Genomic DNA, 16,339 nt, shown 5'->3' with positions numbered 1-16,339 from the left:
GGTATAACGAAAATAAACTGGAAGAAGGAATGAATGCTCACATGGGCGTGGATTAGGTTTGGAAGATCCTTTATTAGCTGTTAATGAATTTTGGCTACTCTTTTGTGACCCCTGTGAAGCCCTTATGTTTTCATCCTCTTCCAGGAGTGGGGAATAAACCCAGGTGGTTTTTCTCACAGGTTCCGATAGGCACCCACTGTGTTGTCAAAGAGCTGAGCATTGGGAAAGTGTCCAGCTTTATCTAGCAGGAAGTAGAAGCGCCGGCCTTTGACTTTCAGAGGTAACATAGCAGGGACTTCCCCTCGGTGAGCCATGCAAGATACCTGGTTCAGTGGAACAGTGAGGTGAGTCCCCAGGCCAAAAGGACCATGAGTAGTGAAAGTCACCTGCTGCCCTCCAGCTCGAAGCATCACTGAACGCACAGATCGGAGAGAAAAGAGAAGACCACCACCAAGTATCAAGGTTCCTGCAGCAGAACAAATCAAAGAGTGAGGCGTGAGTTTTCACTGTAGGGCTGGATTACTTCCAGTGTCTTATTTGAGCTTTTTCTTTTTCTTTTAAATTTTGCCAGTCCTGGGGTTTGAACTCAGGGCCTGGGCACTGTCTTTGGGCTTTTTTTTTCCCTCAACTAGCGCGCTACCACTTGAGCCACAGCAACAGCCTTGGGTTTAGGGCCATAGGTGTTCCACATTCTCAGACAGATCACCTACTGCCCTGCTAATGAGGCACAACCTCCGCCCTCCCCTTTCTTGAATGAGGTGTTTTTTTTTTTTTTTTTTTTTTTGCCAGTCCTGGGCTTGAGCTCAGGGCTTGAGCACTGTCCTTGGACTTTCTCAAGGCTAGCACTCTACCACTTGAGCCTCAGCACCACTTCCGGCTTTTTTTGCTATGTATGTGGGGTACCAAGGAATGGAACCCTGGTGTTCGTGCATGCTAGGCAAGCATCCTACCACTAGGCCAAACTCCCGGCCCCGAATAAGGTTTTTTTGTTGTTTTTTGCTTGCCAGTCCTGGGGCTTGAACCTAAGTTCATGTTTTGCTCAAGACTAGTGCTCTACCACTTGAACCATAGTGCCATTTCTGGCACTGTATGTGGTACTGAGGAATCGAACCTAGGGCTTGCATGCTAAGCAAGCACCCTATCCCAAGCCCTTGAAAAAGTTTTTTTTTTTTTTTTTTTTTTTGCCAGTTTTGGGCCTTAAACTCAGAGCCTGAGCACTGTCCTTGGACTTTTTCTCAGGGCTAGAACTCCACCGCTTGAGCCACAGCACCACTTCTGGCTTTTTTCTGTGTATACAGGTATCCACCCAGGTCTTTGTGCATGCTAGGCAAACACTACCACTAGGCCAAACTCCCGCCCTAAAAGGGTCTTGTGTACCTGTTATCCCACGCGCGGCTGGGAAGCCAGTTTATGCCTTACCGATGGCACTGCAGCCGACAGCCAGTGCGTACCGCCAGAGCGCGGAGCGCAGGTCGAAGCGGCCCTGTTTGGGGGTCCCAGCGACTTGAGGTGGTGCGGAGACTGGAGGTGGGGATAAGGCTGCCACGGTCAGGGATGCCCAAAAGACACTCTGGCCTGCGCAGAACAGCCCAAGGATGGTGAAAAAGCGGCCCCGCTCGTGCTTGAAGAGCAGCAAGTCTCGTGACGGGGCCGCGTCGTGCAGAGGCCGGCGCGCAGGCAGCAATCGCAGGGCGACCCTCAGGCCGGGAAGCCTGTGCATCCAGGGCGCAGCCATGGCCTGTGTGCCTCTTCCGGGGCAGGACTTCCGGCCACAAGACCACGCCCCCCCCGCGAAAGGGCCCGCCCGCCCTACCCGCCAAGCCCGCACTCAGCCAGGAACTGAGACAGTATCAAGAGACAAAATACAATATCACTCTTTATCTTAAAAAGGAAGGGGTATCCTGGGGCTAAGTACACAAAGCACCTAAGTCCTTCGGGTAGTTTAGTGTCAGTTCTACAAAGTAAGCTTTGGCTTCCTGGCACCAAGAGGCTCAATCTCCCGGAAGTCTTCCTGCAGTCTTCCAGAAGGCGGGTGAGGAGAGGTGCTCGGCGGAGCTCCCCCCCTCGGTCACAGTCACAGGTGGCCTCCGGCCAGACAGGAGACAACAGATGGCAACCATAGGATCATGTCCACGGGCTATTTACACTGGGGCTTCTTGTGGGTCGGACTGTGGATCACTTCATGAATGCCACTTCTGGGATCTTACCCTTGGCCTGGAGGAAAAGGAAAGGTCACTGGAGCCAGTCCTTTTCTGGAGGCTCAGGATGGCTCTCTGGATCCAACCCTCCAGAAGGCCAAGCGATTCCCAGCCCGGTATTCCCAGCCCTACCTTGAGATGAGTGAAGGCCTGTGCAGATCTATTGTAGTCCCAGTTGTTGTCCTGAAGGCACCTGGGGTGGGGGGGAGGCAGAGAAGGAGACAGCAGCGTGAGAACCCTTACCCACTACTGAAGGTCCCTCTAGAATCTATCCTCTAAGAGTGTTTGCTATATGTATACATATATTACTGTTGCTCGAAGTGGAGCTGTGGCTTAAGTGGTAGAGCATCATCTTCCAGCAAAAGAAGGAGCTCAGGACAGAGCCCCAGGCCCTGAGTTCAAGCCTCTGGATGGCAAATAAATATCAAAATACCTACCAATAGTACAGCAAAGTATTCAATATTCCTTAAGAAGAAAAGTTTTTACATTGGTATGGAAGGAATTACAAAGACTTTGGAGTCAGGCATAATGACATGCACCAGAGGTCCACCTCTGGGATTTGAGAAGGAGGATCACTAGACCCCAAGGGTACAAGAATACCAGTACCCTGACTGTATAGCAGGAATCTACTTGAATAAAATTTTCTAAAAGGGACTTCATTTTGGTTTCAGAAAAAGTTTTTAAAGTCCTCCTTGAGACTTATCAGCAAAGAAGCAGTGCTCATTTCAAATTAATCTTTATTTTTTGGTTAGTCCTGGGGCTTGAATTCAGAGCCTGGATACTGCTCTGAGCTTCTTTTTACTCAAGGCTGATACTCTACCAATTGAGCCTTAGCACTACTTCTGCCTTACTCTGTTTATGTGGTATTGAGGAATCAAATCCAAGGCTTCATACATGCCAGGCAAGCACTTTACCACTAAGCCACACTTTCAGACCTCAAGCCATTATTTCTTTTCAAAGTAACAATGACTTATTTTCCTTCCATTTTTCTTCTCCTCAGGAATGTATCTACATATTTTACAGAGATAATAAAAAAATGTACTTGAAAGCTGGCCCCAGTGGCTCACGCCTGTAATCCTAGCTACTCAAGAGGCTGAGATCTGAGGATCAAGGTTCAACGCCAGCCGGGGCACAAAAGGACCTGAGATACTTATCTCCAATTAACTTCTAGAAAACGGGAAGTGGGGCATGATTCAAGGGTAGGGTGGTAGCCTTGAGCTGAAGAGCTCAAGGACAGTGCCCAAGACTAGCTCACGCCCCATGACCCTCATCTCAGTTACCGCTTAGTCCTGCACATGCTCAGTACTCACTTCTGGGACCACTCCAGGTTCATGCCAGACTGTGTCGAAAATGCTTGTAACATTTCCTGCTGTTCTGGGGACAGGGTAGGCACTGGGCTGGAGGAAGGTGTGGGTGCAGGCATGGCAAAGGCTCTTTGGATCTCTTCAGGGCTGGCATTCCGCACAAACAGCTCGTCGTTCACAATACATAGCCTTGAGGACAAACAGCGCCTTAAACAGTTGGACAAACAACCTCATCCTTCTAATTCTTTTTTTCTTCCTCTTTTTGTGTTAGTGTTTGAACTCAGGGTGTGGGTGCTGCTATCCTTCAACTTTTCTGCTCAAGGCTAGTGGTCAAACACTAAAGCCACAGCTCTACTTCCAACTTTTCTTTTTGGTATTTAATTGGATACAAGAGTCTCACAGCCTTTTTCCCTTGCTTGGGTTATTTTCTAAATTTACTTTTTTAATTTTGCCAGCCCTGGGGCTTAAACTCAGGGCCTGAACACTGCCCTGAGCTTCTTTTGCTTAGCCCTCTACCAATTGAGCCACAGTACCACTTTTGGCCTTTTCTGTGTATGTGGTACTGAGGAACTGAACCCAAGGCTTCATGCATGTTAGGCAAGTACTCTATTATTCAGAGCCAAAATACAGCTGAGTTGGTTTTGAACCAAGATCCTAGATCTCAGCCTCCTGAGTTGTTAGGATTTCAGGCATGAGCTACCAGCACCCAGCCATTCTTCCAAGTTTTTAGACTCTTGGCATGTCATATACACTCTTAATACAACCACATGGTGCCTCTTTTCAACTTTTAGCTATTCCCTTCTGAGTTACCCCTCCCCCCATGCATTCCATATTTAGGAGAACTCAAACATCAAGAATGAGATAGACACTCACAACCAATGGACAACTGTTATTTGTGTGCGTGCGTGCGTGCGTGTGTGTGTGTGTGTGTATTTGGGTCTTGCTATAGGTTAAACTAAGCTGGCCTGGTACTTACTATATTGCCCAAGTTGGCCTCAAATTCACAATCTTCCTGTCTCAGTTCTCAAGTATTGAGATTTTATGATGTGTACCACACCATACTATTTTAGTTGTTATCCTTTTTCTTTTCTATTTATAGTCATAAGAAACTTAGGATGTGAATATATCTATACACATCTTCAGATGAAAAGCTAAGAATGGTGACACACATCTTGGCACTTTAGGTTAAGAGAGGAGGGCTGCTGGCTGGTAGTTTGGCTTAGTGGTAGAGTGCTTGCCTAGCATGTACAAAGATTTGGGTTCGATTCCTTGGTACCACATACATAGAAAAAAGCCGAAAGTGGTGCTGAGGCTCAAGTGGTAGAGCTCCAGCCTTGAGAAACCCAAGGACAGTGCTCAGGCCCTGAGTTCGAGCCCACGACTGGGGGGGGGGAAAAAAAAAAGGAGGGCTGCTGAGTTGAAAGGACATTCTATCTAGGAAAACAACACCCAAGCAATAATAAGATACAGATTATGAAACTGGACTAAAGCTGAAAGTACTGGAAGAATACACAGTGTCAAAAGGATAGCCAAAGTCTTACCCAGCATCAAGCTTTTAACCACTCCTGTAAGCCTTTGCTGTGACTTCTTTTCTTTCTTTCCGCTCTGCCACTTGAGCTATAGCACCACTTCTGGCTTTTTTCTATGTATGTGATACTAAGGAATTGAAACTGGGTCTTTGTACATGGTAGGCAAACACTCTACAAGTAGGCCACAATCCTGGCTCCCTTTGTTGTGATTTCTGTTGCCTTTCTGCAATGCTGAAAATTCCCCAAGAATGGGGAGAATTTTCACACCACTGGCCATGGCCAATGCGATAGGCACAACACTTACCCTGAATTGCTGGCAGGAACAGCGATGAAGGTCCTGGTAAAAGCTCGCAAAGAATCCCTGGACTTCCCATCCACTGCAACGAGAAGAGCAGCAAGGAGCCTTTGCAATTATTAATGCCTTACATATACAGACAGGTTCTCACATCCTGGTCTTGAATAAAAAGAACCCTAAGCCGGGTGCAGTGGCTCACGCCTGTCATCCTAGCTACTCAGGAGGCTGAGATCTGAGGACTGACGTTCAACGCCAAGCCACCAGCCCCAGTACTAAAAAACATGGACTTTTTTTTTTTGCCAGTCCTGGGCCTTGAACTCAGGGCCTGAGCACTGTCCTCGTTCCTTAAGGCTAGCACTCTGCCACATGAGCCACAGCACCAGTTCTGGCTTTTTCTATGTATGTGGTACCGAGGAATGGATCCTGGGACTTAGTGCATGCTAGGCAAGCACTCTACCACTAGGCTAAACTCCTGGCTCCAAGAACATGAGACTCTTATCTCCAATTAACCACTAGAAAACTGGAAGTGGTATTGTGGCTCCAGGGATAGGGCTGAAGAGCTCAGGAACAGTGCCTAGACCCAGAGTCCAAGCCTCAGGACCAACCAAAATAAACAAATAAAAAAGAACTCAAAGTGAGCTAATCAGGAATGATTATGTTAAATATAGTAGAGCAGATGTGAGGGAAGGGTCACACCTGAAAGAGAATTACAGTACTATGACTAAGTTACTGAATGGCTCAGTAGCTTCACTGACTTCTACTGCACACTCTAGGATGTGTTTTCTTTTTTACAAATAAAACAGTATGAGAGAAGTAGGGCTGTGGCTAAAGTGGTAGAGTGTTAGTCTTGAGCAAAAGAAGTTCAGGGAGAGTGACCAGGCCAAGTTTAAGCCCCAGGACAGGCACACAGACACATATTTTTTAAAAAATTAAAAAAGGGGGGCCGGGAGTTTGGCCTAGTGGTTAAAGTGCTTGCCTAGCATGCATGAAGACCCGGGTTCGATTCCTTGGTACCACATACCTAGAAAAAAGCCAGAAGTGGTGCTGAGGCTCAAGGGGTAGAGCTCTAGCCTTGAGAAAGTCCAAGGACAGTGCATTAAAAAAGGGGCCAGGAGCATGGCCTAGTGGCACAGCTCTTGCCCAGCATGCACAAAGCCCTGAGCTCTATTCCTTGGTACCACATATACAGAAAGAGCCAAAAGTGGTGCTGTGGCTCAAGGGTAGAACGCCAGCCTTGAGAAAGCTCAAGGACAGTGCCCAGGTCCTGAGTTCAAGCCCCAGGACTGGCAAAAAAAAAAAAAAAAAAGATCAAAATACTTTTTGCCGGGTGCTCATGCCTACTATAATCCTAGATCTGATCATTGCAGCTCAAAGTCAGCTCAACTGCAGTTCAAAGCCAGCGTGGGTATGAAAGTCTGTGGGATTCTTATCTGCAATTAAACCACCAGAAAACTGGAAGTGCTGCTGTGGTTCAACATGGTAGAGCCCTAGCCTTGGGCTGAAGAGCTCAGTGACAATGCCCAGGTCCAGAGTTCAAGCCCCATAACTAACATGGAAACAAACAAACAAACAAAAAAGACTTAGGGCAGAGTGGAAAAGGGATGAGGAAGTCTGAGGGGGGACTACACCATAAATTCAGTACTCAAGATACTTACCTTCTTTGAAGACCCCATTGACAGAAAAACACAGCAATGTACTCTGAAAGAGAAGTACCAGGTACAATGTAGGCTTCCCAGTCAGAGCCTCAGCGACCCCCTCAATCAATGCTGTCCCTACCCTGCCCCCAGCCCTGATTCCAAACTTCTGTTGATTCAGAAACAGGTGCTTACTGTCTGGGCACTTATGTCTACCACAAAGGAATTGATGTCATGCTGAGTTTTGGGCAACTCATTGAGGAAGGCAACAACATTGAGACGTGTATGCTTCAGTAGACGGAACCGCAGGGCTGTGGGCAAAAGGAGAAGAAAGTGAGGTTGGGTAGCTTGGCACTCCTGAGCCCCGAGTCCTTGCCATCTTCCCTCCCATCCCACTTACTGGGGTCTTTCAGCTTCTTCACATTTCTGCTGTCTTTAAAGTACTCTGCCAAGTTGCTTCTGGAAGAGGAAAAGAGGTGGCAGTCAGAACAGGGTAGGGAGCCTGTGAATGCCGGCAACCCTGTGGCCCGGGGAGGCTCTGGGAGGTGACACTCACCGGGCAGGATTCTGGGGGATGAAAGGAATGCTCAGTGAACAGCAGGCCCCATCATGGTAGGCATCCAAGAGCCCTTGCCGGTCTCCAGAGTCATAAATTGCATAGTACCTGTGGGCACACAAAAAACAAATGCCTCAGCCCTGAGTTCCAGAGCCACAAAGGCTCACAGCCGCCCCCCTGAACGAGCCGTGGGCAGGGGCCCGGGATACGTACTGCTGTAGGAAGTGCAGGACCAGACTCTTCAGGTTTTCTGTTCCAAAATAGCTCCCCTGGGGGTGACATTGTAAAGAAGAATTGCACTCATTACACCTCACTTATGAAATTATAACCATTCCTCGACAAAAAAAATCTCATCCCAGTGCCTGTGGCTCATGCCAATAATCCCAGCTGGTCAATGCAGTTCGAATCTAGCCTGGGCAGGAAAGTCTGTGAGACTCAATCTCCAATAAACTACCATAGAAAAAAAAAAAAAAAGAAAAAGCCAGAAGTACAGCTGTGGCTCAAATGGTAAGCCTTGAGCAGCAGCAGCTCAGGTCCTGAGTTCAAAGCCCCATGACTGGTACAGAACTGTAGTAAATGTAGTAGTCTGTCACACTGTCACACACACACACACACACACACACACACACACACACACACACACACACGAACAGCACTCCTCCCACAACCATGCCGCGGGTCTCCCTGGACTTCTCACCTTGCAGGGCGGTAACGTTGTGGGGGCTTCAACATCAAAGGCAATTGGTGGGGGTAACTCATGGCCATCCTGCCAAAAGTAAAATTTACGTTGTAAACTTGAGGACCAACTTTTTTACCTGCAAGCATTTTTCCTGGTAGACTATTATTGCCTTTATCTGATTCCCAAAGAGATATGTTTCCAGGTCAAGGGTCATTATTTAAAAACATACTACTGGGAGTACAAGATGCTACACCCAGTACAACAGACAAAAATAAGTTCTTGAAAATTAAAAAAAAAAAAGGAAAAACAAAATTATCTGGACTTACCAGGCGTAATAGCTTGGGGAATCGTTCGCGAATGGCGCTGTCAAGAACGGGACAGGAGTGAGTGATGCTTCAGAGCCACCATGCCTCCTGGGCTGCTCTAGGAGCAAATATACCAACACCCGAGGGACAGCCCATTCCCTCCTGCTTATCACCCCGCTCCTCCCCAAAGTGTCCCCATTCCCCACCTCACTCGGGGCACCCTGTCTGGACTGCCTTGAAGGCGGTTTGTCTCTTCTCTCTCTGCCTGACCCCAAATGCCACTAAGCAGCAGCACTCCCAGCTCAGGCTTTAAGCCCAGGCTCTCCTTCCCCTCCTGGCCCCCCTTACCTTCCACCTACTCACCTGAGCAGCCCCGGGAGGAGGGAATGGGGTGGGAGCCCAGGGGCTCCGCTGCCTCACCAGGTATCCATCAGTTCTGCGAGGTCTGGCCTTGGCCAAGACCAGAACACACCACAAGGATGGCACAGGATGATGGGGCAGGGAGATGAGCAAGACGGGGCTCGGGAGGAAAAAAGGCAAAGGAAGAGAGAAAAGGGTAGAAGAGAATAAAGCAGAGAAGCGAGAGGGAGTAGTGCGGAGCTACAGGCAAAGCGAAGTTGAAAAGGAAAGATGAAAAGGAAAGACAATGCAAAGCAAGTGGTGAAGAGCTACAGGCAAAGAAGAATTGAGAAAAAAAAGGGGTGGGGAACGGCGAGAAAAATGCCCCAGACACAGCCTTTTCCTTCAGCTTCCACTTGCCCCGTGGTCCAAGGTAGATAATGACAGAAACAACCCCTGCTGCAGTTCAGAGTTGCTGTTGGTCAGGTCTCTGTCTGCTACCTGGGTCCCACTCTGAGCTGGGCGTGGGAAGCAAACAGCCATGGGGGCAGGAGACCTCTCTCCGAAAGGGTCAGGGTTCAGGCCCCTGAAAAGTTGGGGGGGTGAGGGTCTGTGCCCCACCTCTGTTGACCCCCGAGCTCTCTCCTGATGGCCCCTATGCGACTGTGCCTGTCTTAGGTTGTTCCTTCCCTGAGGAATCTTACCCGTCTCTGGCTAACCAGCCATCCTCCGGGGCCAAGCAGGGTGATGTGAGGTGTGTGAGTGAGGAAGGGGCAAAGCCCCCCAAGAAGCTCAGTTCTCGTCTCCTTGGCTGCATATGCCCCCGTGGCCTCCACGCCCAGCGCCCGCCTCGGGAGCCTCTTGCCTGCTGGCAGGGCCCCGGCTTTGGTCACATGTCTTGGGGAACCCAGGTTTCTTTGCCAGGGAGGGCCCAGTTCACAGCACTGGGCCAGACACAGATGGCATTGTACCAGCCTTCAATGAGACCACAACCTCAGCATGGGGAGGAATGCCCAGGCCACAGCCTTGGACAAGTAGATTTTGAGAAGAGGGTCCCTCTTGGCACAAAGGCAAGAGGGGCCATTAAAGGGCAAACAGGGATGGTCCATGTCATCAGGAAGCCCCAGTCACAGAGGGCTTTCTTAGCCCAAGGACACAGGGTACTTAGCTAATGGCAACCCCACAGATGGGGCACATAAGACACTTCCCTCGTTAGATTAGAAAAGGGGAAGTATCCTTCCTGGAACAATAGGGTAGGGAGATTCTAGAAAAGGCTATGTTCAGGAAGGAAGGCGAAAGACCACAGACCAGAAGACAATACTCTCATGAGAAAAAAGGAGAAGAGAGTTTGGGACCAAGCTAGGACACACAGACAGAGGAAAAGAAAGAACACGTGGTCCTCCCAAAGTTTAGGTGGTTCCAGCTCAGGGTTGCATGTCTCCTGCAGATGGGCACTGGTCAGGGTGCATTAGCTAAGCCTCCCAGGGGGAAGGTCCCCAGGAGGGGAGTCAGAGCCTACAACTGACCTGATGTAAGTGGATTGGTCTCGGAAGGTGTCACAAAGGGCATTTCCATCAAGCCATAACTCTTCAAGCTTCAGCCCTTTTATCTTGTCCAACTCCCGCTCAGACTTCAACTGACAAGGATAGAAAGAGAAGAAGCCCTTGTGAGTAGATAGATTGCTGCTTGTCAAACCACGGGTCTCTCAGCTTTTACTTCCTACATGGCCAGTCAAGCTCCTCCCCATCCAAAACATAGGCAGGCCATCCATTCTCACTTCATTGCCGGAGAGGTTCAGGATCTTCAGGTTAGGTGCCTTCTGGACAATGCTGGACATGTCATCCAGTCTATATAGCCTGTTGTTGCTCAAGTTCAGAGACAATAGCTGTGGGTAGAGTTCAGAGGAAATCTCATCAGTGAGTAGGGTCAGGGACAGATCTGGCCCCTCACCCCATCCTATCTGTCCCACTCCACCTTGTTAAGCCAAACACTGGGCCACAGCCTCACCTCAGGAATGTTCTCTTCAATGATTCGTAGGGTAGCTGCCATGCAGCTTCTCCGATTCAGGATAACATCAATGTTTTGGGCCACCAAATCTTCGGGAAGTAGAAAGGAAAGTTTGAGAAGGCTTGCCTAGGTAGTGTGAGCACTAAATCATTCTTAAATTGCTCTGAGAATCCCTGTCTCCATCTAGTGGAAAATCACTGCTGTCAGCCATACCTGGGTCTGAACGGAGACCCTTGAGGTCAAGCGCTTGCTGGGAACCATCGTATCGTTTGCTCATAATCAGCTGCGGAGGAAGACAAAGGGTTCAGTGGTCACTGGCACTGTGAAAGACTGGGTTTGGAACACATATTATTTGAACCAGTTTTACCTTGAGTTGCTCAATTTGTTCAGGCTTCAATTCATTCTGTACAGTAAGAGGTGGGGCAGAAGAATTGATGATGATAGATATCTGGAGAGAAGACATAAAAGGCAAAGTATAGCCCAATCAAGCCAAAGCTCTAGAACTCAGACTGAGTTCCCCTGCCCTGTCTGTACCTCTAGCCACATACACACCCTTCTGTTCTCTTGATCCTGGATCTTATAATTGACAGCCTTTAAAGCAGAAGCAGTACTAGCGTCCTCCACAAAGAACAGGGCCCGTGTGTTCTCATAATGAAACTGTAAGAGGAAGAAACAAGAGCCTTAGACCTGGAGCCCACAGCCCCCTTTACAGCTGCTCCCCAGTTCTCTGCCTTTCCTGATATACAGCCAGCCAAGCTGCTTGGACCTTGTCTTACCTCAATGGGGGTAAAAGGGACACTGCATTTGCTCTGAATCATGCTCAGGAGCCATGCCTTGTCATACTTTCTGCCATAAGGAATCTAGAAATGAAACACACGGATTATTGTAAATAACCTTGCACAGACCACATAATCTTGCACACTTTTTTTTGGCCAGTCCTGGGGCTTTCCTCAAGGCTAGCGCTCTACCACTTGAGCCATAGCATCCCTTCCGCCTTTTCTATGTATGTGGTACTGAGGAATGGAACCAGGATCTTTGTGCATGCTAGGCAAGCACTCTACCACTAGGGGCTGGGAATGTGGCTTCATGATAAGAGTGCTTGCCTAACACGCAGGAAGCCCTGCGTTTGATTCCCAGGTACCGCATACACAGAAAAAGCCTGAAGTAGTGCTGTGGCTCAAGTGGTAAAGAGTTAGCCTTAGGCAACAAAATACCAAGGACAGTGTCCAGGCCCTGAGTTCAAGCCCCAGGAATAGCACCAAAAAAAAAAAAAAGAAAAGAAAAGAAAAAAGAATAAAACATTAGTTTTAGAAGTTCTAAGGTATCATCTGTACCTTGCCTGTCACTCAGAGAACTCTAGGGACTCCTAGACATACACTCGGCTTAATAAAAAAAAAAAAAAAAAAAGGAAACACCTTAATCTAATTCCCCAACCCTTCTGCTTTCCCAAGGTACTCACTGTAATTTTGAACCAATTTTTTGAAGTCCCGTCTTGGCTGGCGCCAGCCCCTCCTCTCTCAGGAGGAGCTCTGTCCCTTCGTACGGTAACATGAATTCGATCTCGATCATGCCAAGTATCACCCCGACGGTTAGGTCGGGTGGCGTAGGGGTTGCTGAGGGAAAACAACATTAAATGTCCATCAACTCTGTCCTGATCAGACAATGAGACCACAAGTGAGACTGCACACTTTTAAGCCGACTGCCATGTCTTAGTCTTCTAGGTGGGAAAAGAAATTGTGAAATTCAAATCACTTACTATCGTACTCGGGGACCGTCCTGGGCATCACTCATTGCCACATCTCCATCATCTTCCTCAACTCGGGAAGTTCGAATACCAGAACCGCCTCTTCCAGATCGACGGTTCCCTCCTTCACCATACTTCCAACGGAAAGGACCCCGGCCCTTCTTTCTTCTCTGAGGGAAACTAACACGGTCATCATGCTCTGGAATAGGAAAGATACCACATATCAAATAAATCATTAAATTAATCATGAAATTATTAAATTATAAACCAAGAAATCATTGTTCTAGCTGCTTTGGGAAGGCAATCACAAGCTTCTAACAGCCTGCACTTTTTGGAGGACATCCATACTAAATCTTTACAAGCCACTTCCTTGTAAGCTCCTTGTCCAGGGGAACGAGCCTGTTCTGTAATAGCAGCACCAGGGAACAATTATAGTGTAGAGCTTTTTTTCCCCCCTGTATACGTGGTACTGAAGAACTGAACCTGGGTCTTCATACATGCTAGGCAACCACTCTACCATTAGACCAAACTCCTGGCCCAGAGCTCAACCCCCCTCGCCGTTCCCCGCCCCCCCCCCCAGGTCCTGGGGCTTAACCTAGGGAACTGGGCCCTGAGCTTCTTTTGCTTAAGCACTCCACCACTAAACCATATTCCCTGCCCTGTGCAGAGCTTCTGAAAATGATGGGGAAACGAGAACTACAAAGAGAAGCAGAAAGTAGAAGTGTGAACAACTCAAAAATTTAAATGGCCATGGAACCTTAAAAGGCTTCCATCATTTTTGCCTCCATTGTACAAATGTCAGTGACCAAAAAAACAAAAAACAAAAAAAAATTTAAGGGCCTCCTAAGGGGGGTTGGGGGAAGTCTTACTGTTCTTAAACTCAGAGCCACTTAAGTTTGTGAAATGTTCTGTTTCTTTGACCAGAATTTTTTTTTTTTTTTGCCAGTCCTGGGCTTGAGCTCAGGGCCTGAGCACTGTCCTTGGAATTTTTCTCAAGGCTAGAGCTCTACCACTTGAGCCTCAGCACCACTTCCAGCTTTTTTCTATGTATGTGGTACCGAGGAATCGAACCCGGGTCTTCATGCATGCTAGGCAAGCACTAGGCCAAACTCCAGCCCTAGAATTTTTTTTTTTTCTTTTGCCAGTCCTGGGGCTTAAACACAAGGCTTGGGCACTGTCCTTGAGCACTTTTGCTCTGCCACTTGAGCCATAGCACCACTTTCAGCTTTTTCTGTGTATGTGGTACCAAAGAATCAAACCCAGGGCTTTGTGTATGCTAGGCCCAACCAGAAATGTTCTTTAATGCAGGAAACAATAGACTTGTGCTCTGGGAAACAGATTTGAGGACTAGAGTTTGAGAACCCTAGTTTATCTCTAATCTCTCTCTCTCTCTGTCTCTCTCACACACACAGAGAGCTACATTGCCAGAAATACTGCCTCAATATCAGATTTACTTTTTATTTATTTTTTGCCAGTCCTGGGCTTGGGCTCAGAGCTTGAGCACTGTCCCTGGATTTTTTTTCTCAAGGCTAGGGCTCTACCACTTGAGCCACAGCACCACTTCTGGCTTTTTGCTACATGTGGTACCGAGGAATTGAACCCGGGTCTTCGTGCATGCTAGGCAAGCGCTCTACCACTAGGCCAAACTACCAGCCCCTCAATATCAGATATTTATGTTCACATATTTACACATATGTGGACATGGAATGGAAGCAGGGAGAACACTTGCTAGGTTACATGGCTACCTAGAAGCTGGACCCAAACAATGGCTGATCCCACTACTTAAAGGTTTCATTCAAGAAGAAGATAAAGCTGGATGCCACTGGCTCACACCTGTTAACCTAGCTACCCAGGAGGTTGAGGTCTGAGGATTACAATTCAAAGTCGGCCTGAACACCAAAGTCCGTGAGACTCTTACCTCCAATTAACCACCAGAAAACCGGAAGTGGTGTTGTGGCTCAAAGGGCTAGAACGCTAGCCTTGAGCTGAAGAGCTCAGGGACAGCACCCAGGCCCAGTGTTCAAGTCCCATAATGAAGGAGAAAGGAAAAGGAGAAGAAGAAACAGCAGCAGCAGCGGTGGTGGTGGTGGTAGTGGAGGAAAAGGCTCCTGTGGCTCACCCCTACAATCTTTAGCTACTCAGGATTATGAGATCTGATCATCTGGGTTTGGAGCTGTAAAGTCTACCTTCTTACCCAATTAAAACCTTACAGAAAGAAGTCAGCCCTGGCAGGAAAATCTGTAAGATCCTTACCTTCAATTAAGTGCTACAAAAGCCAGAAGTGGAGCTGTGGTTCAAGTGGTAGAGCACATAGCCTTGAACATAGTCTCAGGGATAGCAACCAGACCTTGAGTTCAAGCCTCAGAACCAACACACTCACACCCACACCCACCCACAAAAGCAAGGCTGGAGGTGTGACTCGTAGCAGAGGACCAGGGGCCAGGAGTTTGGTGGTCTAGTGGTAGAATGCTTGCCTAGCAGGCACAAAGACCTGGGTTTGATTCCTTGGTATCACATACACAGAAAAACGCCAGAAGTGGTGCTGTGGCTCAAGTGGTAGAGCTCTAGCTTTGAGAAAAACCCCACAACAGTGCTCAGGCCCTGAAACCAAGCCCAGGACTGGGGGGGTGGGGAGGGGGGCAGAGGGCCAGCCTCAGTTTAGGACTTAGTTATGGGATTGAGGTGTGTAGCTTGGTGGTCGAATACCTACCTGCCTAGCATTTGCTAGGGTCTGGGTTGATCCCAGCACTACATACACACAAATCCAGACTTTCAAAGAAGTCTAACGTTTACTACACTGTAAACAATGACCCTAAGGGGAAAAAATACATGAGTTGAAGGGCCAACCAATGGTCACGGGGCGTTGTAGTCACTATTCTGGAGGCATTTGATAGGAATCACCTCATCTTATCACAATCAGAAACAAATTTAGGAGACAGATACTGTTACAACCCACGCGAAGAGGGTAGAAAGGGAGGTCTCAAAGTTTTAACTCCTTGAAGCCTGGCGTGGCCAGCTCAGGATTCAAATCTCAACTATCACACATTTCTATTCCCTGCGATAAACTAAGAAGCCAAGGCAGTACAGAAAGTTGGTGCGTAGGGTTCAACTGTGTAGTCAAAGCTTAGCGGTGGGGGTGGGGGCAAGACCTACGAAACGCGATTAAAAAAAAAAAATGGGGCACCAGGGCAACCCACGAGCAAGGGACTGACTCACATTAAAGGAAGAGTCAGGCCGCCAAACCGAACTGACAGGCACCAGCCACCTTCAAAGTTCAAAGGAATCTCGTCACCCCACCCCCAGCCGCCCGCTCCGAGCCACAGGTCCTCCAACGCCAGGGTTCTCCGAGTCAACAACTCGGGCGCCCACCTCGAGTCCTGCGGGTGCCCGAGGCTCCCTCGCCTCCAGCCCGGCCGGGCCCGCGCCGTCGCCGCTGCCCACGGAAGCCGGGCCTCTCGTGGCCTCCCGCTCCGGTGCTGCGGCCTAGGCCGGTGCCGCCCACCGGGGCCCAGATCGCCGGCCCGTTCCCGACCCAAGAACCAGCACTGACCGTTGTACGACTTCCCCTCGTCCGCCATGGCACAGCGAAGAACAGGGGCGGGCTCAGGCGCGGGCCCAGACGCCACCAGACGTCCGAACGCCCAGGCGCTCAGGAACGAAGCTCTCCACGGCCCCGGCGCCACCGCATTTATCCGGCGAAGCACGTCGCGCGCAGTAGACGTCCTGGGGCAGCGGGCGGGGCCGCCGGG

At 48.9% G+C, this 16,339-nt stretch overlaps 2 protein-coding genes across 4 annotated transcripts; both read right to left on the bottom strand.

Annotated features, from left to right (window-relative positions):
- Positions 1–173: 173 nt before the first annotated feature.
- Positions 174–1,739, bottom strand: Tmem223 (transmembrane protein 223). Its single transcript, XM_090347505.1, has 2 exons — positions 1,420–1,739; positions 174–466 (listed from the first exon to the last, which is right to left on the bottom strand). Exons 1-2 carry the CDS (start codon positions 1,733–1,735, stop codon positions 174–176), a joined length of 609 nt encoding a protein of 202 aa, XP_090203631.1. The 5' UTR covers positions 1,736–1,739.
- A 111-nt stretch (positions 1,740–1,850) lies between these two features.
- Positions 1,851–16,287, bottom strand: Nxf1 (nuclear RNA export factor 1). 3 transcript variants are annotated; one of them, XM_090347487.1, is made up of 21 exons: positions 16,141–16,287; positions 12,603–12,789; positions 12,306–12,459; positions 11,623–11,706; positions 11,399–11,503; positions 11,214–11,294; positions 11,060–11,129; positions 10,847–10,935; positions 10,617–10,724; positions 10,366–10,475; positions 8,522–8,558; positions 8,214–8,282; positions 7,730–7,785; positions 7,517–7,624; positions 7,361–7,419; positions 7,156–7,271; positions 6,982–7,024; positions 5,336–5,408; positions 3,509–3,709; positions 2,331–2,391; positions 1,851–2,214 (listed from the first exon to the last, which is right to left on the bottom strand). In XM_090347487.1, the coding sequence occupies exons 1-21, from the start codon at positions 16,166–16,168 to the stop codon at positions 2,176–2,178; spliced, it is 1,878 nt and encodes a 625-aa protein (XP_090203613.1). In that variant the 5' UTR covers positions 16,169–16,287; the 3' UTR covers positions 1,851–2,175. The 3 variants fall into 3 exon arrangements, with proteins under 3 accessions (XP_090203613.1, XP_090203614.1, XP_090203615.1); XM_090347488.1 differs by having other exon boundaries at positions 3,509–3,691; XM_090347489.1 differs by lacking the exon at positions 16,141–16,287 and adding an exon at positions 15,807–15,824.
- Between the last annotated feature and the right edge of the window lie 52 nt (positions 16,288–16,339).

Source organism: Megascapheus bottae, chromosome 16 (genome assembly GCF_031878675.1).
Source record: "Megascapheus bottae isolate mThoBot1 chromosome 16, mThoBot2.hap1, whole genome shotgun sequence".
Taxonomy (NCBI): Eukaryota; Metazoa; Chordata; class Mammalia; order Rodentia; family Geomyidae; genus Megascapheus; species Megascapheus bottae.
This window is presented reverse-complemented; position numbering and strand designations above follow the sequence as displayed.

What these genes read in the sequence shown, in the direction of transcription:
- Tmem223 (XM_090347505.1), bottom strand. Translation starts at nt 1,735, where the DNA reads ATGGCTGCGCCCTGGATGCACAGGCTTCCCGGCCTGAGGGTCGCCCTG. An exon ending in TGTCGGCTGCAGTGCCATCG is followed by an intron (nt 467 to 1,419) that starts GTAAGGCATAAA and finishes GTTCTGCTGCAG; the next exon opens with GAACCTTGATACTTGGTGGT.
- Nxf1 (XM_090347487.1), bottom strand. Translation starts at nt 16,168, where the DNA reads ATGGCGGACGAGGGGAAGTCGTACAACG. An exon ending in CGAGGGGAAGTCGTACAACG is followed by an intron (nt 12,790 to 16,140) that starts GTCAGTGCTGGT and finishes TTCCTATTCCAG; the next exon opens with AGCATGATGACCGTGTTAGT. An exon ending in GACGGTCCCCGAGTACGATA is followed by an intron (nt 12,460 to 12,602) that starts GTAAGTGATTTG and finishes GTTTTCCCTCAG; the next exon opens with CAACCCCTACGCCACCCGAC.